At 44.1% G+C, this 23,068-nt stretch overlaps 1 protein-coding gene across 1 annotated transcript in view; it reads right to left on the minus strand.

The window, feature by feature from the left end:
• Nckap5 (NCK associated protein 5) overlaps positions 1–23,068 on the minus strand; it is a 918,845-nt gene that overhangs the window by 197,620 nt on the left and 698,157 nt on the right. Inside the window, exons 8-9 of the mRNA XM_036202994.1 lie at positions 21,930–21,998; positions 9,020–9,058 (exon numbers count right to left, since the gene is read on the minus strand). Coding sequence (XP_036058887.1) covers positions 9,020–9,058; positions 21,930–21,998 — 108 coding nt within the window. The remainder of the gene's footprint in view (positions 1–9,019; positions 9,059–21,929; positions 21,999–23,068) is intronic.

Consider the following 23,068-nt stretch of genomic DNA (forward strand, 5'->3'; position numbering starts at 1 on the left):
AAGATAGATTTAGAAGGAAAACATCAAGAATAAAGATAGATTTAGAAGGAAAACATCAAGAACAAGAGAAGGAAATCACCAGAAAAATAAAGAATAGAGAATGCAAAAGAGGAATAAAGGAAAGGTTTGAAGGAAACCGTCAAGAGAGTGTGTGTCTTTTCGCTAACCCCCTCAGATAAAAAAAGTCCCAGTATTCACCGACTCTGAATCCCTTCGAGCCCTGTTGCTGCCACTGGAGGTTGCCCTCCCCCCTCCAGGCAGAGATATGTATGGAAGTGAGGTGTGTGTGTGTGTGTGTGTGTGTGTGTGTGTGTGTGTGTGTGTAATGTGGATGTGTGGATGTGTGCATGCTACAGTAGGTATGGACATTACAGGGCAACCTGAGTTGTTGATCCACTTCCCCTTTCTTGCTGATGACCATAACTGGCACTGGAGCTTCTGGGCATTATGTTCTCTCTGCCTTCCATGTCCTCACAGGAGTGCTGGGATTATAGATGCATATACTACCATGTTCAGCTTTACATGGGTTCTGGGAATATGAACATACCTGCACATATTTGAGAGGCAAGCAATTTACTGTCTCTCCAGCTCTAACCTTCCAATGTGATATGAGTTTTAGTGTTTACAACTATCCAGAGACACATGTAGCTCACACAGATTGGAGATACCTGGCCTATATGATAGCTATTGGAAGCTTGTCCTGTGTCAACTGGCTTTCTTGGCCACTAGAGCTATAGGGCTGCTGAGGCTGAATGTGAGCATGCAGCCCCAGACTCTGCAGCACTGGTTCTGTGTTTGGGGGAGGAGGGAGGAAGAAATCTTTCAGAGTGTGGCTTCCTGCACACTGAATTCTCTTTTCTAGTTAAATGTATGAAGCCCATGCATAGGATGTTTTTAGCTGTTCCATGTCCACAAATATGCTTGGAATGAGGAGGATTCTGGGAAGATGATGCAGAGACCAGAAGTGTGTATTCTGTACATGGGCACTCCACCATTTTTAAAGCATTCAACCTCTGCTTATCCCTTATGCTAATTTCTGTTGTCAGCATGCACATAACACTCTCTGCTCCCAACACTAATTGTTTTCACTACTACTAATTAAGCAATTAATAAAAACCTGACTGTGGGGTAGATAAATATTAATAGTGCCCATTGGCTGGGAAAACACAAACATTCTGACTTGTAGGAGGTGAAAGGAAATGCAAACAGAGCGGTGTAGGTTTGTAAGGAGAAAGGGAGGCCTGAAGCCACAGCATTGAAACTACCTGCCAGTACAAATGCAAAACCAGTTCTTTGGGTGGGTAAGATAACAGAAATGAAGATGTCTTCTGCTGAGGTTTTTTTTTTTTTTCATTGATTCTTGGAAGGGTGTATGTACAGTGTATGTGTGTAGGTCAGAGGAAAATTCATGGGAATCAATTCTCTCCTTCCACGATGTGGATCCTAGGAACTGAACTCAGCTCATCAGGCTTAGCAGGGAGTGTCTTTATCCACCGAGCCATCTCTCCAGCCTCTGCAAGAGAGTTTTTATACAAACACCTGAATTTCAATGGCCACTTCTATCATTCAAGAAACAGTCAAGGTTAATTAGTGGGAACACAGACATGGAGCCTAGGGACAGTTTGATTGATAGCCATTGGCTTGTCCAGCCCAGCACAGGGTAAGGGGAAGGAGAGATGTAGGACATGATATCAGTCTTGGTCATTGAAAGAAACTGAGCTGTTCTGAACGTTTGTAGATAAGAAGGAACTGCTTGTGCAGTCTTTGCTGTTTTTATAATGCTCACAGAAGCTGTGCATGGCTACTGGGTTAGTTACTTAAATTGCTGAAAAAGGTACCTGACAAGAAGCAACTTAGGGGAGTTAGAGTTTATTCCGGCTCAAAGTTTGAGGACGCACAGTCCATCATGGGGGGGGGGCATGCTGACAGGAGCATGAGGCCGCTGGCCATACCACACGCACAGCCATGAAGCAGAGAGAGAGATGAACGCTGGGGCTCAGCTCACTTTTTCCATTTTATTCAGTCCAGGGTCCCAGACCATGGAACGTTGCCATCCGCAACATCTAACTGAAGATTAGAACCTCCCTCTTTGATGAAACCAATGTAAAAACTCCCTCAGACTTGCCCATAGGTTTGCATCCTAGGTGATTTGTTTCCTAGTTGAGGAACAGGACTGAACATCACAGCCGTCGATGTCCTGTTCTGTTACCTCCAAAGCTTAATGGAATATACACATGTACCCATGTGTACACACATAATGACAACACGAGAGAACTGAGAGAGCAAAAAACCCTCCTGGACCAGTTCTGGACTGTCTGGGCGGAGGGCAGCAACTGTCTGTCTGCTTGCTCTGTGCTCAGAATAGGAGCCAGCTGACATAAAGGACGAGGTGGTATATTTGTATCTTGGCTGGGTAGGAGAGCAACCGTTCAGACCCTGTCAGTTACAGAGCACTGTGAACCCAAGACTAAGAACAGTTCCCTGGCAAAGCTGTTGGAGGGAAACGGCCCTACACGGTTTCCATGCCAGACCCTGGTGTTGTTACCAGCGACCAAGGCTGGGCCATCTGTCTCCTCTCCGTTTCTTTATGTCGTGGACCTCTGTGGGTGCACTCTGCTGAAAACCGATGCGTGTTTCTTTAGATAGAAAATGGAAACAGGGACAGGGAGATGGCTCGGTCAGTAATGTGCTCGCCATGCCACCATGAGGACTGCTATGATCCCCAGCACCCACGGAGAAAGGGTAGACATGGTTACAAGTGCCTGGGCCCCCAGCATTGCGGAAAGTGGAGGCGGGCAGATTCCTGGGGCCTTCTAGGCAGCCCAGCTTTGCCAGAGAGACATCCTGCCTCAATAAAAACAAGATTACAACAACCTGAGAAATGAAACTGATGTTGACCTTTGCCCCCCCCCACCGAGAAAGAGAGAGAGAGAGAGAGAGAGAGAGAGAGAGAGAGAGAGAGAGAGAGACTGAATTATGCAAAAAGAGTTTTTGGTTTCCACATCTGTAAACTGAGGCGCCACATAAAACTTGGGCTCTCAATAGTTCAGATGTGTCCCTTGATCCAACCTCTTCTAGTCACAACACTCCTCAGGGGCTTTCAGTGTCTCCCCCTTCTCTCCAGGTTTCCAAAGCTTCTATACATATAAAAGCACCCCAGACTAAGGAGCAGTCTTAATATCAGGCACCTAAGAGGCCAAGCAGGTCGTATGAAGTGTGGCTGAGTCAGGGTAAGAGGAAGCAGTGTGTTCTGTGTGGCTAAAGAATGACCACGCTTCAATGTAAAGCCCTGATGTTAAGCCACTGTGAGTGTGTTTGTGAGTGTGGTGCTCATGTGGATGTGAATGGAGAGCAGAGGACGGCTGTGGGTGTCAGTCCTCGGCTGTGTTCCACATCTTAGTCTGAGAGAGGATCTCCCCCTGGCCTGGAATTCACCAAGTAGGCCAGGATGGCTGACCTAGCAGCCCTAGGGATCCACCCATCTCTGGTTCTCACCTCCCCAGTGCTGGGATTGTAAGTATATGCCACCACACTCAACTTTTTATGTGGGTTTGGGGAAACAGATTCAGGACTTCATGCTTACAGAGACAAGCACCTTAACCATTGATCCATCTCTTGAGGACAAGATTAAGCCATTCTTAATCCATGTGATGGCTGAACAGTTTATGTAATTACAGTAAATAGAGCCATTACAAAACTGGTTGATGACTAGTTGTGAAATAAGGTTCAAAGTGAGATCCATGCTGAGACAGCTTGCTTCTTACTTTTTAATGTGACTCAACATGTAGCAGACCCAGAATGCTTTTGCTAGGGAACACAATATTTCTGGATTTTTCCCAGTGTCCATTGGCTATGTTGACCTTCTGTTTTATTCTTTGAGACTGTAATTAGCTGTTTTAATTTTATTTCTGTTGCTGTGATAAAATATCCTGATACAAAGCTACTTAGAGGAGAAAAGTGTTTATTTGGCTTACAATTCCAGATTATAGTGCATTATTGTGGGGAAGGAGCTGGAGACAGTTGGTTACATCATATCTACAGTCAAAAGCAGGAAAGATGGGTATATCCAGACCACACCTGCCTGCTGCTATTTATGCTCAACTTCCTTCCTTTACATCTCAGAGCTCAGCCTAGGGGAATGGGGCTGTCCACAGTATTCTGGGTCTTCCTACATCAATCCATAACTAAAACAATGCCCCTTCCACATGCCCACTGACCCTAATCTAGATAATACTCCTTTCAGGTGATTCTAGGTTGGGCCATGCTGACAGATAAACTTAACCAGCACAATCAGCAAGTAGATGGTTTTCATCACATACCTTTCACTCCTACTGATGTACTTGGGAAGAGCTAGTAAGTCACTGAATGTCAACAAGTAGACACAATGGTGTAGGGGTAAGACCATATACAGACTCTGCTACTTTGTAGAAATTCCAATTGTAGGCAAAGTGTCTTTTTATTCCTACACATGGTTGCACACTGAACAAAATTAGGAAGTCCTTAAAAAGTGGATTTTAAGTACTGACTATAGGTGAATGCTTATGAATGTCCACTGGCCCTTTCAGTAACCAGATCTACAGAAGCCATTGCTGCAGAAGGGGCCACAGATGGTCAAATGGCACCTTCCTGATAGTGAAATATGTGGAGCATGAGGCTCTTTCAAGCTACAAAATTGTGTATTTTGTATTTGTCATTCTATATGAATTACCAGAAAACTGGAATATATCATACACCAGCCTCCCTCTACACTGTGGAAGAAATAACACCATGCAAGTATTTGGAGTTTTTAGAAACATAAAGGTAAGGCAAGAAGGTCTATGGGGGAAAATTAACTCCAGGGAAAATTTATTTCTTCCAACTTTGGTACTAGTGGAAACGTATTGTTGGAGAATCTAGAAGAGTTATAGTGTCGGTAATGTAATTGACTTGCTGATAAAATATACAAAGTGGATTACTAACATTATTTGCACTATGATTTGGAAGTATAAATGAAAGTGGAGAGTGCCAATGTTGTCTCTTTACTATTCCAAAGGAGAACAGGTTCTGTGTATGTGTGCGAGTTCATGTATGTACAGATACATGTGCGTGTACAGGTGCACATATGTATGAGTATGGGAGTGAAGAAGACACCTCTGGCGTTATTCATTGGGTGCTCTCGACCTTTTCTTTCTCCTTTGAGATTAGATCTCACTGAACTTGCTGTTTTGGTGAGGCTGACTAGCCAGGAACAGCGAGGGATCAGCTTTGTCTCAGCTTCCCCAGCTCTGGTGTATGCTGCTATGCCCAGCTTTTTAATGTGGATTCTGGGAATTGCATTCAGGTTGTCACATTTGTGCAACAAGGTAAGTACTTTATCACCTGAAGATCATCAGACAAACTGAATTCTTGATCAGGATAGTATGTGAACATGTGGCAGAAAATGACAAGTCTATAGGAAGAAAATCCTTGGCTTCCTGTTGATGTTGCTGGGCTGGGTAATTCTTGTTAAGAGTGGAAAGATCTTGGTTTGGGATAGCCCTCAAAAGAAGAGAAGCCATGGAAGAGAGGCTTTTGTGTGTCATAAGAGATGCCACATCCTAAAACTGAATCATTCAGGGCTATAGAAACAGCTTATCAGTTAAGAGTATGTGCTCTTTCAAAGGACCAAAGTTCAATTCCCAGCACCCATTTTGGTCAGCTCACAACTCCCTGTAACTCTAACTCCAAGAGATTCAATACCTTCTTCTGCACTTTGAGGGCACTGCACTTACATGCATGCATACACACACACACACACACACACACACACACACACACACTCATTTACACACAACATACATGCATAATTTAAAAATAAAATGAAAATGTAAAAAATAAATACTTCATTCACCTATAACATCAAACAAGGGTGTGTGTGTGTGTGTGTGTGTGTGTGTGTGTGTGTGTGTGTGTGTTTGAAAGATATAGCAAAAGAGAAGAGAGAAAAATTACTAACAATTTTTGTCATATAACCTGTGCCAAGTACATCTGTCTTTGGAATTAATTTTTCTCATTTGCATGTGGGCTGCATTTATTTCCAAAAACTTACCTTTTTTTTTTTTTTTTTTTGAGATGTCTCATGTAGCCTAAGTGGGACTCAAGGCCTCTAAAGAATGACCTAAACTTATGGTCTTCATGCCCCCTCTCCTGCCTCCTGGGATTGCAAATGCTGTGCCACTGAGTCAGGTTTATGTAATACTGGGGTGGAAAGCAGTGTACACTAGTATAGCACTCTACCCAGTAAACTATATCCATGTTCTATTTGTACCTGAACCAAAATCTTTGTTTCTTTGAAGCAATTTTAGAGTCCCGTAAGAACCAGGAGGTACATATTTGGCAGAATGTGACCCTGTGGACTTTCCAGGAACCCCAGCATGGCTTCCTGCTTGGTGATGGCTCTGGTGCATACTGTCCAGTGGTAGTGCATCTCGGGGTACCTGGCAATCCATCTACACTGTAATGGATGGATGTGCTTACCACCTATTACTTAGATTTATCCAGCGATTTTTTTGGTGGCTGATCTAAAGAACCCTGCCTTCCTCTGTACTGTACCAGGCCCCTGAGACACCATTAAAGAAACAAGAGGAAGTGTTTCAGGGCTGTGTGCAGGGCTGTGAGGGCTCTCCTGTCCTCCCTTTGCTGTGGGATAAAGTGAGCACAGAGTTTTCAGTGAGTAGGAAACAGCTGAGGAATCAAAGGTTTTGAAAGAAAAAGGTATCTCGGCACACTGTGGTAGAACATCAGGTTTATTCTCCAACATCTGATTCTCACCTCCTTCCATAATAAAAGGACAACCTGTGGACATCTACCTACAGCAAAGACCTATTTACTAGTTTTCTTAGGTTTGGCTCTGTGATTAACGTCCTTTCAAGGAGATAAGAGTTATGACCTAGGGAAGCTTGTAGATGTCATTTTACAGGACAGCTGGGGGCTAGTAAGATGGCCAGTGGGTAATTGTCCAACTAGTACCCACATGGTGGAAGGAGAGGCCCTCTGACTTGCATACTCATATTGTAGTGTGCTCACACCCACACATGTAGACAGACAACAAGTAAATAATACACATAAAGGTTGCCTTCTTTTTATTTTTCAATAGCTGGTATGTACTCTTTACCCTCTACAAACTATTCATTTCTTTTCTTCTGGTAACTGGAATGTGGGGACAATGACGGGAGCTACAGCAGCTATTTGGACCATTAATCACAACTGGAAAGTGGGATGCCATTTCACAGGAAAATGAGCAAAGTTGGAAACTGTACGAACTCAGAGCTACAATGTCAACTTGGCATTGACTACCTAGCAACTTATTGATGAGAAAGAAACAGCCTTCTAAATTATATAAGCCATCACTATTTTACAAGTCTGTTCCTTATAACAGAACCCAACTCCAAGTAATGTACTTGGATGTCTTTGTTTACATGATGCTGATATCAAATGTGAATGACTTAAAAATTACTTGCTAAAGAAAAAGTAACAGATGTCTACCAAAAATACTATCACAGTTTGTGTGCAGTATAAATTGAAATAGTATCTAAGAGTATCTGTGAGAAGGGGTGGACATGTGATCAACTTCTTTTCTATTAAAGACAAGATGGCACAAGTTACTTTCTTCTTCCTACTCTTACCTTCCAGGACATGCTGTGGAGGCTGAAAATTCCTCTAGGAAAGTTTCTGTTGTGCAGAAATTGTTAGACTAAACAAAATCTGAGGAAGGTAGAGTTTAGAGTCAGTGAGAGACAGTTAAAATGGGAATTGCTGAATAAAATGTACCAAATCTGTCGAATTTAGGCAACTGTGTATTTACTCACTGGCTGTCACGGTTAATATTGACTGCCCACTTGACGGGCTCGAGAATCATTTATGAGACAGCCTCTGGGCATATCTGTGAGAGGGTTTCTAGACTTAGTATACTGATGTGGGAAGACTCTCCTGAAATTGAGGGAGGGGAGCATTCCCTGGGCTGAGGTACAAAGGTGAAAGTGAGCTGAAGACCAGCATTCATCTCTCTCTGTCTCCTGACTGTGGATGTGATGAGTCCAGCTACTTCAGACTTCTGCTGCTGTGATTTCCACACCGTGATGGACTGAATACTTAATCTGGAAGCCAAAATCAACCATTTTTTCCTCAAGCTTCATTGGTCAGATGTTCTGTCACCATAATGAAGAAAGTAACTAATAAACAAGGCACAGCCAGGCAGAGAGATGATCAGAGGTTTTATGTTTATTTTGTACTGATCACAAAATGACTCCCAAGGAGCTGCTCCCCACCCTCCTATCTCAGATCCCTTCCATGATCTACATGTCCACTACGCAGAAATGTATGACCCATCAACTTCTTTAGTTTGTTTCAAAACATAAGGCCAAGAGTCTGTTACTCCTTTTAGGGACTAGCAGTCTTTCATTTTTAAAAGGTTTCTGTGCTGCTCAGTTTAACTGTCAACTTGAACCAACCTAGAGTCACCTGGGAAGAGAGCCTCAGTGATGAATTATTTAGATTGGGGTAGTCTGTGAGCACATCTCGGGGGTGCTTCCTTGACTTCTGAGTGATAGAGGAAGTTCCAGCCTACTTTGGGCAGCACCATTCCCTAGACAGGGATCCAGAAGTATAAGAAAAGATGAAGCTAGCTGAGAGCAAGTAGGCAAGAGGCCATGCTTTTGTTTCCTCTGCTCTTGACTGTGGGTATAATATGTCAGTTTCGGCCTTGACTTCTTCTTTGCTTTCTCTCAGCATGTCTGTCACAGCAACAGAAGGGAAACTAGGGCAGCTTCCTTCTACTTCCCAGTAATTTAAATTGCAAGAGTGAATTAGCTGTTCACTGATATTACTTCTTATGCAACACACACATACACACACACACACACACACACACACACACACACACACGCACACACTACAGCTCCAACCTAAGTAAATAAATAGCCAAGTTCTACCACATCTTGACAGGATAAGGAGCACCCCATTCATAGCAGCACTTCAAAGTAAAAAGCAGAAGGCAGCTTACCTTTTGAGTGAGTAGAGCTCGAACAACTTGGTTGGCTACCTACAAGAAAGGGAGGAAAGTTGTTGGTTATAACAGACTTTCTACAAATGCGTGCTCAATTACCAGCAAATTTCCCAGGGCTCCCAGCCTGTAATGAGTCCCTCATATCCCTCTTCTCTCTACCTGTGAAAGATCTCTTTTCATAGCAAGCATGTCCTTCTGGGTAATGCTTTGCTCTATCCACAGGTGACCTTGTGGCTAATTAAGATGGTTCAGCTGGGAAGGTAATTCACACCTTGACTTTCATATTTCCATATTCAGGGAATTAAGCTCTTTCAAATGTAAAGCACTCCATGAATGCTGAAAAACAAAGCAGTGAGAGATGCCATCCTAATGATCTGCACACAGGCTCCCTGTCTCACTGGTTTATCATCTTCGTTGACTCTCCTTTATTCCTTTCCTGTCTTATTGCTCCTCTGTCTAAAATCACTGACAGCACAGAAAGTCAGGACCAATGAGAATCTGGAGTCCATTTCCTGTGTGGCCATGTCCCTCCTCTGTCTTCCCTACATCCTCCTCCCCTGCTTGCCTCTTGTAACAGAATCTGGCAGTTGTTAACTTATTGCACAGGAGAAGAATCCCAGCTTTGACTCTGGGGCCTGGTTACATCCCAGCTCTCTCTTATTCCCGTAGGACAAAGTTCTGGCCAACAATGTATAAGGAGAGTATTTTTCTTGTGTGTAGGAGAGTCTCTAAGAAGAAAGGAGCATAGATCACCATTCCTTTCTTCTGTGTGGGGCCTGAAAATAATGACTAATAGAACCAAGCTACATAGCTTGTGGGGATATCTTCAAAGGACCAAACAATAAAGTCACCTGCACATATGCTATGATAAGATATGGAATCAGTCTTGGTATCCATCAAACGAATAAAGAAAATGTAGAACACAATGGAATATTATTTAGCCATAAAAATGAAATCTTGTTGCTTATAAAAAATAGATATAGCTGGAATCATCATGCTAAATAAAATAATTCAAACTTAGAAAAAATATGATGTGTTTTTTCTCATGTGTGAAATCTCTATTTTTAAGAAAGACTGGATGGAGAGCTATTTGGGAAGAGAAAGAGGACCAACAGGATGAGGAAGGGGGACAAGATAGGGTAAGAGGGAGATGGGCATGATCACAATGTGTCCTATGCATGGATGAAAATGTTCTAACCAAACCTACTACTTTGTATTAGTCATATGTCCTATTTTAAAAAGTGGTTTCTGGAATGTCAGAACCTATCTTGACAACAGCACCACATATTAATTATATTTAGGCACAGAAATAGAAAAAGCCCCAGGCCAATCTTGTCATGGGTTCTACAGTCTGCTAAATTGAACAGGAACTTGAGTCACTAATATTTTGAGTTTCTTGCAACATACATCAAGCATATGTCTCAGTATTGTATTATTATTATTATTATTTGAGGCAAGGTGCCTGATCTTGAACTCCCTATGTAGCCAACAATGACTTTGAACTTCTGACCTTTCTGCCTCCACCTCCCAGGTGCTGGGATACAGGCATGCACCATCACACCTGGTTAATGTCATGCTGGGATGGAACCCAGGGCTTTGTGAATGCTAGGCAAGTACTATCTCAATGGAGCCCTAGCCTGAGTAATCACTAATATCTTAACAGAATTTCAATTTTCTTCAAGCAACTTCAGATCCCAGGGAAAGCTGGATTCCTCTCCAGACAAAGACATGAATTATAATTAAACTAAGCCAACTTTGACATTCTAGTCCCTTTCAGTGTCGACTAGAGGGAAAGGCATCTAATATTAGTCAAACTACAAACCACATGTAAACCTAACAGTATGACTCTAAATTTCCAAAGATCCAACAAGCCCTGTACATAGTTTTCTAGTATTTTTCAATATGTATGTTAAGACCATGTTTTCATTGCAGATTTAAAAACACAATAAGGATGTCCATTGCTAATATTCAGTGTTACCTTGAAGTTATGCACAATATAAGTACCACTGATAAAATTAATTATGACTAATTCAAGTAGGTAGGCAGGTTATAGTGGTATATGCCCATTGACCAAGCACTAAGGTGGCTGAGGCAAGACCTCAAGTTCTAGACCAACCTGGGCTACATAGGGAGACTTTATTGTACAAAATCAATATTAGGAAATAGAATTTAATAGGTTAATTGGCAATATTCTCAATAGATGCTGTAGATACAATATAACCTGTGTAATACAAAAATTATATATGATATGTAAACTATATTACAAGACTTTGCCTGAATCTGACAAGCATTAAGAACAAAGTTAAGGGCCTAGGGTAGCAGTTCTCAACCTGTGGGTCTTGACCCCTTTGGATGTCAAATGACCCTTTCATAGGGGTCACCTAAGACCATCAGAAAACACAGATATTTACATTAAGATTCATAGCAGTAGCAAAATTACAGTTATGAAGTAGCAATGAGAATTTTATGGTTGGGGGTCACCACAACATGAGGAACTGTATTAAAGGGTCCCAGCATTAGGAAGGTTGAGAACCACTGGCCTAGAGAGATGTCTCAGTCATATGTACTGAAGTTGAGATTCCCAACGCCCACATAAGATGTAGGGCATCCATGCAGAACCTGCAAGGCCAGCTCTAAGGTGAGTGGAGACAAGAAGACTGATGGTGCTTACTGGGCTCCAGCCCAGCCAAGAAAAAGTAAGTTCCTGCTTCAGGGAGAGACCCTGTCTGAAAGAGTAGGTAAAACATGACAGAGATGATATGGTATTTGACACCTCTTCTGGTGTCTCTGTACACACATGGGGCAGGCACCCCCATATATGCATACACACATTCACACAGAATCACACACACACACACACACACACACACACACACACACACACACACACACATAAATGAATACGTGAAAACAAGTAAATACTTAGATATTATAGATTATAAACTACATTTGTTGACATTCATTTCTTCCTTTAGTCATTCAATAGAAAGTTTCTAAACATCCACCTGTGAAGCCAGGCAATAGGCATGTATAGCAAGGATAGAGCAGGCTGGTGGTTACAATCACACCATTCAACATGTCACACAGTATACATGTGTTATCACTACTGTGATTCCCAGATTCAGGCAGAGATTGTGGGCACGCTTTCATCTACTTTTGCACTGAGTAACACATTTATTTTGGGGATGCTCAGCTCTGTGTGCCTGACTCTAATCATGGAACACTTTTGAGTGTGAATGTTTTCATAGGGCTTAATTGTTTCTTGACTCAATATTGACAAAACAATGCATCCTTTATGACAGTTGGCTACCAGCAAATCTTAGAGAAAATTAAAACATAAGCTAGCACTGAGTTTTGGGCAGGAGGTATTTACTCCATGAGAAGTAAATAGTTAGAATCAAGGCTCTCCATATTTATTAGTTAAAGTGTATGCATAAAGGGTATTTTGCCCAGTAAAACCTTTCCAAATTTACCTTGTTGACATTAAATAAAAATGAAAAGTTTTTGAAGAAAAAAGTATTTCTCAGAACTTTGCATACCTTTACATGTGTGTGGTTAGGTGGGTGTGCATTCACCAGGCACATGGAGGCCAGAGATTGACATTACTTGTGTGTGGTTGGGTGTGGTTGGGTGAGATTGGGTTGGTGTGCATGCACCAGGCACATGTTGGCCAGAGACTGACATCAGTGTTTTCCTTAATCATTCTGCCTCTTAGTTTTCAAGTCAGGGTCTCTCACAAAAGCAGAAGCTCACTGATTAGTGATAGATATTCTGGCCAGGGGCCTGCCTGTCTCCATCCCTAGCACTGTGGTTAAAACACATAGAAATGTATCTGTTGGTTTATGCCGGCTCTGGGGATTGAACTCTGTTACACTTCTGTACCAAAACACTTTTCAGACTGAGACCTCTCCTAGCCTCCAAATCTTGGGAGTTTCTAAACATTCGTTCCAATTTATAAGTAGCTGGGAGTTTAAAGTCAAACAATACGTCACCTCTTTTATTGTTGGCACATGAGGGAAAGCTTGAGCTGTCTATGCAGGCAGAATTGGAGAACAATATACAGAAGTTAATTCAGACCATAAATAATTTACTTTAAAAAAACCTCAGACTTGGAGTTGATTTACATGCTCATAAAACTGCCGAATATCAATATTTTCTTTTCTTCCTCCAAACTGGTTGCTCTCCTAAGCCATTCTGTGTTAACAGTGGTCACATAAAATGGCTGTATCTATGATTTAATGGGGGACAAAGAGTAATATCCTAACCGTAACAGCCCACGGGAGGAAAAATTGTATCTCTGCAATCCAGCTCCTTGCCCACTGGGCTTACTGACTCTGTATTGGACAAGGTTCCCTCTGGCATGTTCTTTGGACAATTGTTTGCCCTACCTGAAAATTGAACAATATTTTTGTAGCTGCTGACATGGAGGTGGATGAACCAGATGGACTGACAGGTAATCTGAGGAAGGAAAGTATGAATGCTTCCCTCTTTGCGGTCAGTGAAGATGGCTTCTCAGGCCTCTTGCTGTGTGAACGGTGACCCCTCCCAGGTGTCCCACAGAGCTGGTACCTTCAATCTCTGATAGGCTCACATGATGCTGCCCAGGATATGCCCCTACTCATAAGGCTCCAGCAAGGGCCCTCAGCCCTTGGGTTGCAGATAATCATGTCCTGCCAGGCCCAGTTAATGAGAACAAATAACTTCCAGGGATACCTGGCAGCTTCCTCTCAGAAGAAAGGCAGAACAGCAGCTGGCCTGGGCCAGAGGGACCTGACTCACCGAGCAGAGCTGACAGCCCTTCTGCCTCTGGGCTGTGGGACAAACTTGCTCAGGTTTTCTACGGAGACCTCCCAGCTCTGGGTCTAGTAGATAATGCAGATCTGCTCCTTTCCTCCTCAGTGGGAATTCTGTCAGAAAACTGACATTCCCACCCACACCTTGTCTTAGTGCTCCATCCCACTAAGCACCAAGTGAACTCAAGGCATCCTCCTGTCTCCAACTCCCCAAGCACGGGAACTGTAAATTCTCACAGTCATGCCTAGCTTTTTTAGTTTGTTTTAACACTATTGTTCTTTTTTCCTCTAGGTACTTGCCTTCCAGAGATGGGAAGGTGAGATTGCTGACTTTTCTGTTATTGGACTCCAAAAGAGTCCTCCCCTGGGCTGTATGAGAGACAGTCAGTTCTGACCTAGTTGACAAGGCCCCAGGGCTCCCCTGGGGTGGAGGCCAGAAGCAGCAACTGGTCCTTAGAGGGAGTGAAAAGTCACCATGCTAGACAGCCCTCCCCTGCCAGCCTCCCCTGCTCTGTTGGGGAACTTCATCTTACAAAGCAACTCTGATATCAGCAAAGTAGCCACAATCTAGATGAAACATGTGTATGTTTAAAACTGCTCTTTGGAGGGATTTCCCATCCTCTGGGACGTTGGTTACTATAAAGAGGCAGCTAGGGACAAGAAGGAGAATATTAGGATCTGGTCACTAAGAAGATGTGGATCGGGGGCTGTGGAGACAAGATGGCTCTGGCTCCTTCGCTAAAGTGCTTGCCTTGTTAGGATGAGGACCTGAGTTTCACCCTCAGATCCCACTTTTAAAAAGAGCCAGCATGGGGATAAGGGGCTGCTGATACAGAGGTTAATGTAAAGCACCTACTGTGCAAGTGTGAGGACCATGTGGAAATCCAGCAAACCACGTAAATGACAGCTGGGCATCGTGGCTCTTCAGTAATTGGAAAAAAAAAAAAGTTGGAGAGAAGGGATCCCAGAGCACGCTGGCTAGACAGACTAGACGTGTTGGTGATCCACGGTTTTGAGTGAGAGACTCTGACCCAATGAATAAGGGATAAGTAATAAGTCTCCATGTTCTATTTTTGTGAGCTGGTAGCCCAAAGAAAAGTCCATCTACACTATGTAGTCAAAGATGACCTTGAATCTAGGGTGTTGAGAGTACAGATTCCAAGTACATGTACCAAGACAACCAGCTTATGGACTGCTGGGGATCAAGCCCTGGGCACTGTGCATGCTACCAATGCAATCTACCCACTCTACAGCCTCAGCCAGAGTTCAGTTATTTTGTACAACAGTCTTGTCAGGTAAAATGAGGGTGCTCCACACTCTCTGTCATACACAATAAATAGGGCATCTGTGCCTGTGTTTGAACCCAAGTCTCTCCCAGGCAGAGCCCATATGGCCTCTTCAAATTCGAATTGGTCTTAAGTGTGTGTGTACTCTTATTTCCTTCTCATTATTTATTCTTTGGATTGTGTTTACGGTTGGTACATAATAGATGCCTGTTTACCTCTGAGGAGATAAAGGAAGGCATTAGTTTAAACGTGTATGTGGGATTGCAAGAAAACAAGTTGGAAATTAATTTCCTGCTGTTTCCTCTCCATTCATTCAGTTAGTAATTTAACAAACATGCATTAAACACTTCATGTGGACTGAGAATTTTACTGAGCCCTGGAGAAACAATGGCAAAGGGATTGGAGGCACTAAGGGGCAGACCAGAGGAGTCAGGAATGAGCTCAGCTGGGCACCCATGAGAAACAGGAGCAGGTTATGTTCTTTTTGCATTCCTGAGATGGCAATTTTAAAGATGCTGTAAGACTCTGATGTGGGATGTGCCTTAAAGTGCCCCTATAAAGATTCCTGAGACAAACTGTGGCACACAGCACCCAGGTCAGAGAGAGAGAGAGAGAGAGAGAGAGAGAGGGAGAGAGGTTTTCTCTTTTAAAAACAGTGTCTCATATAGCCCAGGCTGGTCTGGAACTCAGGATATAGCCAAGGATAATCTTGGACTCTTAATCCTCCTGATTCCACCTCCCAAGTAATGGGATTACAGGTATAGTCACCATAATCCCCAATTTGTAGCTTTTTATTCACTGGGAAATAATCCCAAATTTCCATGTGGCCCAAGGTTTCTTCTTGCTGTATCTAGCTAGGCTTGTTTCTAGTGTGTCATCTACTTATACACACTATAAAAGTACCACTTGGCTCTAGTACTCAGAAGCCCTCCCTACAGCAGTTCATAAACTTGGTTGAATGTTATAACCCCCAGAGAGCTTTAAAAATGTGAGTACTCAGGCTCCACGCCAGAGCAGAGTCCAACTAGATCCAGAATAGGACATAATATAGTTAGTAGCATATTTAAAGATTCCCTATGCAGGGAGCTGGACAGAGGGCTCAGTCAGTATAGTGCTTCCCACACAAATATGAAGATCTGGGTTTGAATCCTAGCACCCACCTAAGAAATAGAGTATGATAGTACATGTCTATAATCCCAGCCCTGGGGAGGCAGCACAAGAGGATTCCTGAGGCCTGCTGACCAGCCAGTATAGCTTAATCTGTGAGCTCCAAATTGAGCGAGAGAGACTCTGTCTCAAAACAACAACAACAACAACAAACAACAAGGTGGAAGGCGATTGAGGAAGACAGTAGCATTAACCTCTGGCCTTCATATGATGTGTAGACACACACACACAAACACAGACACATACACACACACACAACACAACACACACACACCACACACAGACATACAGACACACATACACCACCCCTACCCCCCCACACCAGCCACACACAAATACACAGACAGACACAGACACAACACATAACACATACCACACAGACAACACACACACACACACCAAAGACACACACACATACACAGACAGACAACAGACACACACCACACTCAACATACCATACACACACATACACACACACACACACACACACACACACACACACACACAACTCCAGGCAAATTCAGCCGCTGCATATAACCATGAGTGCCACCAACCTCCTCTGGACTGTACCCTGACTGGCTCTGGCTCCCACTGAGATACCCCTCTCCAATCCTGTCCCTTTTCTGTTGCTCTGCCTCACTCCTCCTACCCACTGCTGACTACTGTCCATTCCCGAAGTTCCCACTGCACCCAAGAGCTTCTCTGACCTGGACTCCACAGTCCTCTAACATCCTCACTTCTTCTGGTCTAAGGTTTCCACGGGATACCAGAGCCTGTATGAGGTGCCCATAATGTAGGTCTGTTACATGCCACTGAATCAATCCATCTGCAGGCATCGCAGTGGTCCAAAGGATGCTATCATGTTTATTTCATACACACATTGTACATATGTATGTGGAACAGTTGGTCTGGAAGGAATTGTGGCTAAGGCAATACTGTGGATAAATAGCAATTCACCACCTGGTAGTGGACTGCCCATCAAATATTTAGATTAAGAAAGTACAGATTCAATCATGAAGACTTCCAAACTCCCATAAAGAGATGAGGGTAATCCTTAGCATGGTCTTTCTACCCCAATACCAAGACGCAAGAGAAATTAAGTGGTCATGTACATGTGTATACCTACCAAGCCATTGTATGTGCTTTATGTATGTATAGGGGGATTGTAGGTATCTATCTATATATGTGAGACGGTGTGTACATCTGCACATATGTGTGTGGTATATGTATCCATCTTCGTATGTGTGTGGAGGCAATGCACTTGTGTGTGAGTGTGTGTGTACAGGGAGTGTGGGGAGGGACACACACACACCTTTCAAGCCAGGGAATGTGAGAGTATATATTTTCTATACATATGTGTGTGCATCCATCGATGGACAGTATCTACCTATTGCTAGTAAACATGCTCTTTTAGTAAAAGCACAGACGGACTTTTACATTTCCTAGTGTTTTCTCAAACTGTCAGCCAGCTTTCCTTTTCCCCGAAAACAAGCATCAGGGCAAAAAGGACTGAGGCCGCTTTAGTCATGCCTTGCCCATCAGCGTATGTTTTATGGAACTCAGTAGCAAGGAAATAACTTACATGAGGCCTTACCTTGTTAGTCGGACTAATTAGTATAAAAAGCCTTGGAAAGAATTTCCACTTCACATTATTACTACACAGAACTGCCCCTCTGAGGGCATTTTCTTACAAAGCCTGCAAACAGACCGTCTACCCTGTGCAATTAGTTCCAGAACAACAGGCATGTGTAATCAGAGGCCGGTATTCATGAATACAAAACATTTGTGTTGTTCGTAGGCAGCTCTTTGTTGTAAATCACCTTGCTGGCAACTGTTAATTTCTGCAATTAGGAACAGAGGGACTCTCTCTTCAAAACTCCTGGTATCAGTGGAACTATGGAAAATGATTTTGGAAGAGAAAATCTGGGTTTGCCTGAGGTACTCTGGAGAAAGCCACACAGCACAGGCATGGGGAACACAGGGGAAGCAGACGGCTCTTTCTGTGCATATGTGGGAATTCCTGTCTGTATGTGCTTGTATGCCTTTGTGCACGCTGAGGCCAGATGGAAACATGAAGTGTTCTCCTCAATTACTTCTCCAACTTAATTTGTTGAGACAGAGTCTCTCACCGAACCTGGAACTCATTGATTCAGCTGACCTGGCTGGCCAGGGAGCCTCAGGGGTCCTCCAGTCTCTGCCTCCACAGCACTGGGATTAGATGTTCTGAGGATCTGAACTCAGGTCCTCAGGATTTCGATTTACAGACTAAGCCACCTCCATGACCCAGACTCCAGTTTCTACAGAGAAATGCTGTGAGCTTTGTGTGGATAAGGAGTGACCCAAGGGAGAAGCGTGCTAAGTACACAGTTCTGTGGTTTGAGCCCATAGATTTGACTTCTGAATACAGGTCATGAATACAGGTCAATACAGGTCACGTCTCACTGGAAATTTCTGTGCAAGGGGTGAAAGTGCAACCTGGCTCATCAATACTTTTAACCCAGGGGGATCATTGGCTCCTTTAAACAGCCTTGTATCTGTTTGGTCTTTCTTGCCCTAGACTTTTTTTTTTTTTTTTTGAGACAGGGTTTCTCTGTGTAGCTTTGGAGCCTGTCCTGGATCTCACTTTGTAGACCAGGCTGGACTCATAGAGAGAAGCCTGGCTCTGCCTCCCAAGTTTTGGAATTAAAGGTGTGTGCCACCACCGCCCAGCTTCTTGCCCTAGACTTTGATGGGACCAAGGGCCTGGGGGGGCAGGGCTGAGGAAAGCTGAACTGGCCTCACCAGCCCCCAAGTCTGTGTGCCAGCTTTTATGTCAACAACGTTCCTGCTTTAACTTTGGATTCTGGAATGATTGTTTTGTGTGTGTGTGTGTGTGTGTGTGTGTGTGTGTGTGTATGTGTGTGTGTGTTCATGTCAGTGGGTATGAGCAGAGGCCATAAGTGAACCTCAGGTATCATCCCTCAGGTACTATCTATATTGTTTCTTCATACACAGGCTCTCATTAACTTGCTATTCACCGAGTAAGCTAGGCTGCCTGGACAGGGAGCCCCAGGATCTGCTTGTCTCTGCCTACCGAGTGCTGAGACTACAGGTCTGCCCCCATGCGTGGCACCACTACTCAAACCCAGATCTCTGTGCATCCTTCATCCACTGGGCTATCTTTCCAGCACCCTTCTGGAGGTTTTGGATCCTGACAGGGCAGAGGGTTACAAACACTATTTGTTTGAGTAAGGAATTTGCATGACTAGAAATAGTCAATAAGGGAAAGACTGAATGTTAGGTCATTTTTAAGGCACATCTGGAGAGTTCTCCAACAACATGTTTACCAAGTGCCAAGGACGGAGTGGTCAGTATTGTGAGCCCAGGACTGCAGGATCAGTGCGTTCAGACACCAGCAAGGGAGCCTGCTAACACGTAAATGCTGGACTCACCCTGAGGGGCACCAGGATTCTGTGGGTTAGGGATGAATCCTGAGAGTCAGCATTTATCCCAAGTTCCCAGGCATGGCTCATGTTGTGGGGCTAGACAGCATATCCTTAACAACCACTGGTATGGGCTTGAGGCTATGGCCCAGCTGGCTGGCACTGCTTCCATTTCCCAGTACCACATAATCTAGACATTATGGCACATGCCTGTAATCCCAGCACTTGGGAGATGAAAGATTAGGAGTCCAAGGTCATCCTTGGCTACATAGTGAGTTCTACACCACAGTGTAGGAAACCACTGGTGTGGAAAAACCTTAGCCTAGGAGAAGCGCTGGTGTGGGACTCTCCTATCCTAGGGGAGACACTGGTGTGGGACTATTACAGCCTAGGGGAGACACTGGTGTGGGACTCTCCCATCCTAGGGGAGACACTGGTGTGGGACTCTCCCATCCTAGGGGAGACACTGGTGTGGGACTCTCCTATCCTAGGGGAGACACTGGTATGGGACTCTCCTATCCTAGGGGAGACACTGGTGTGGGACTCTCCTATCCTAGGGGAGACACTGGTGTGGGACTCTCCTATCCTAGGGGAGACACTGGTGTGGGACTCTCCTATCCTAGGGGAGACACTGGTGTGGGACTCTCCTATCCTAGGGGAGACACTGGTGTGGGACTCTCCCAGCCTAGGGGAGACACTGGTGTGGGACTCTCCTATCCTAGGGGAGACACTGGTGTGGGACTTTCCTAGCCTAGGGGAGACACTGGTCTGGAATTATCTCAGCCTAGGAGAGACACTGCTGTGAGAAAACCAAAATAGTCAAAACATTCATCCTTAGAAGGTAGAGATTTGACTAGTCTGAAGGAAGAGGAACATGGCGGTAGAATGGGTTATAGCTGGGATTCTGGCTTGTACACTTCATGGTCCAACCCATCAACTTCTAGGACAGTGTCAAAGGAGAGAGAGGACAGCCTGGATGGGGAGGGTAATCCACAAGTAAACTAATGGGACACAATAACATGGCATCTTTTCTAAACTCTGTTCAACTGCACTCTAGTAATCCTGCAATAGAATCTCACAGAATGTGTGAGAGAATTAACACAGTGGAAAGATGTCTAAAGACGTTATGTCATTTAAATAATGGCTTCCATCATGGTGGCGACCCTGAGGAGAACTTTTCCACACTGCCGGTGGACCACTGTGGCCAGAAGCAACAGTATGACTAGCTCCTATTCCTAACAGGGAGAGATGGTGCTGAGGAATTTGAGAACTCTGAGCAGGCTTCAGGACCCATCCCCATCGTGCCCCCCCCCCCCCCCCCCCCCCCCCGCAAGACACTCTCCAACAACCACCATTTTGTCCTCATCTTGCCATCATTATCAGATAATATTTATTGAGTTTACTCATGCGTGGGGCTCCGTCTTCTTCCATTGCCCTCAAATTTTCTTCCTGACTTCCCTTTTTCTTTTTGGCTGGTGCTCAAGCGGCTGAATTTCCCCCTCGGGTTGCCGACTGTGAACGCTGTCCCCACCCACTCAATCTGCGATTCGCTTCTCAGAGAATGCATTCAATTGTACATGCAGCGTGCCCACATGTGGCTCTTTCTCATTCAGGGCCAAGGATCGTACTTCTTGGACAGAAGGAGTCCATCAAACAGTGAATTGCACCCTAAGTATGTGCAAGGACTGTAGACAATTATCCCAGGGACTCACAGATGCCCTGGAAATGTTACAGAGGAGGGGAGGGAAGGAAGACAGGATCAGAGTAGAGAGAGAGGAAAGGAGAGAGGAGAGAAAGACAGGGAAAGGAAAAGAAAGAAGAAAGGCAGCAGAGAGAAGAAAGGGGGAGGGATGAAGGGCAGGAAGGGGGAGAAGTGAGAGGGATGAAGGGCAGGAAGGGGGAGAATCAAGAGGGATGAAGGGAGAAAAAGGGAAGAGTTAAGAAAAAGAGGAGAAAGGAGAGAGAGAAAAGGAGAGAGAAGGAGAGAGAAAGGAGAAAGAGGAGAGAGGGCAGAGAGGAAAGAGAAGTTAGATAAGGGATATGTAGAAGGCACATCTATGGGGGAGGGGAGACAGAGGGAGGGAGAGGCTAAGAGACCAATATTTACCAGCGGACATCTGTTTACAACTTTGTTGGGGAAAACATTACAATTCTGTGCAGCATGGACTCACATGCCCTCTAACCTGATTAAGATCCTCAACAAGCCCAGCTTCTCCTCTGTCCTCTTACCCAGCCTCACCTCATCAAGACATCTCTCATACTGTTCTCTTTGATTCTCATTTTCCAGCGCCAGTGCTGAATTCTCCGCCTGCAGTAAGAGACAGAAATAACAACCATAAATCAATGAAACGTTGTGTTATGTGACAACTCATTCAATATGGTTGCTAAATATACCTCCCCAGGACCCCGGGTAATCTCTTAGAAGTCCTTTTGACAGGTTTGCTCTAAGTACTATTATAAGTATCGCAGGATGACTCCTGTCTTACAGGTTTACTCACGAGCATACATTAAGATTCTAAGAAATCGGAACTTGATATTCTGAGCAAGTAGAAAATCAAATCAAGGCTGTGCAGGAGTGTTCCACAGAAAGATGCCAGTATTTATCTTATGCTAAGAAAATGTAAATGTAAGAAATGCCTAAATCCACTCCATTAGGACCTGGCATGGTCTCAGCCTAATGCTTGTTGATGCCACAAAAAGGAATCTCAGGTAAAGCTTTTAACTCAAAGATGAAGTCCAGGCATTATTCTTGGTGCCAGCCAGTGACTCTGGAACATAAAATGACCAGGAGAAAGGCATACCTTGAATGATCCTTATGGATCTCTCTGTCTACCCCGTTTCCTCTAACTAGAGCATTCATGCACCTCGGAGCATGTGGTCATGGGGTGTTGACATGCTCTCAGTTCCTTTACTGTTGCTGGGATAGAACAAGCTGACAATTTTCAGAGAAAAGGTTCCTCATTGTTCATAGCTTTGGTGAAGTCCATTATGGTGGGGATGTCAAGGCGGCACCATGCCTGGCTTTTTACATGGGTGGGTTATGGGGATCAAACTCAGGTCCTTCTGTTTGCACAGAAAACACTTTACTGACTGATCCATCTCATCAGCCCAGGAAGGAACACTCTTAATCAGTTTGCCGAGTAGAGTAGTCTTTGAGATGGTAGACAGGTTAGTATGTTTCCTTTATAGCTACAGCGTCTCTGCATCTGGTTTAGTAAGTTTTTTGTTGGGTACATGCACACACACACTTTTTAATAACCATGTAGACTTGCCACACATCTTCCCTCACATCATGATAATCAACATTTAGCCACATCTGCTCAAGCATTCTCTTTCCTTCTCATCCTCTTTCCTGCATCATGAAGGCAGGTGTCAGAT

The sequence above is a fragment of the Onychomys torridus genome, chromosome 11 (assembly GCF_903995425.1).
Source record: "Onychomys torridus chromosome 11, mOncTor1.1, whole genome shotgun sequence".
Lineage (NCBI taxonomy): Eukaryota > Metazoa > Chordata > Mammalia > Rodentia > Cricetidae > Onychomys > Onychomys torridus.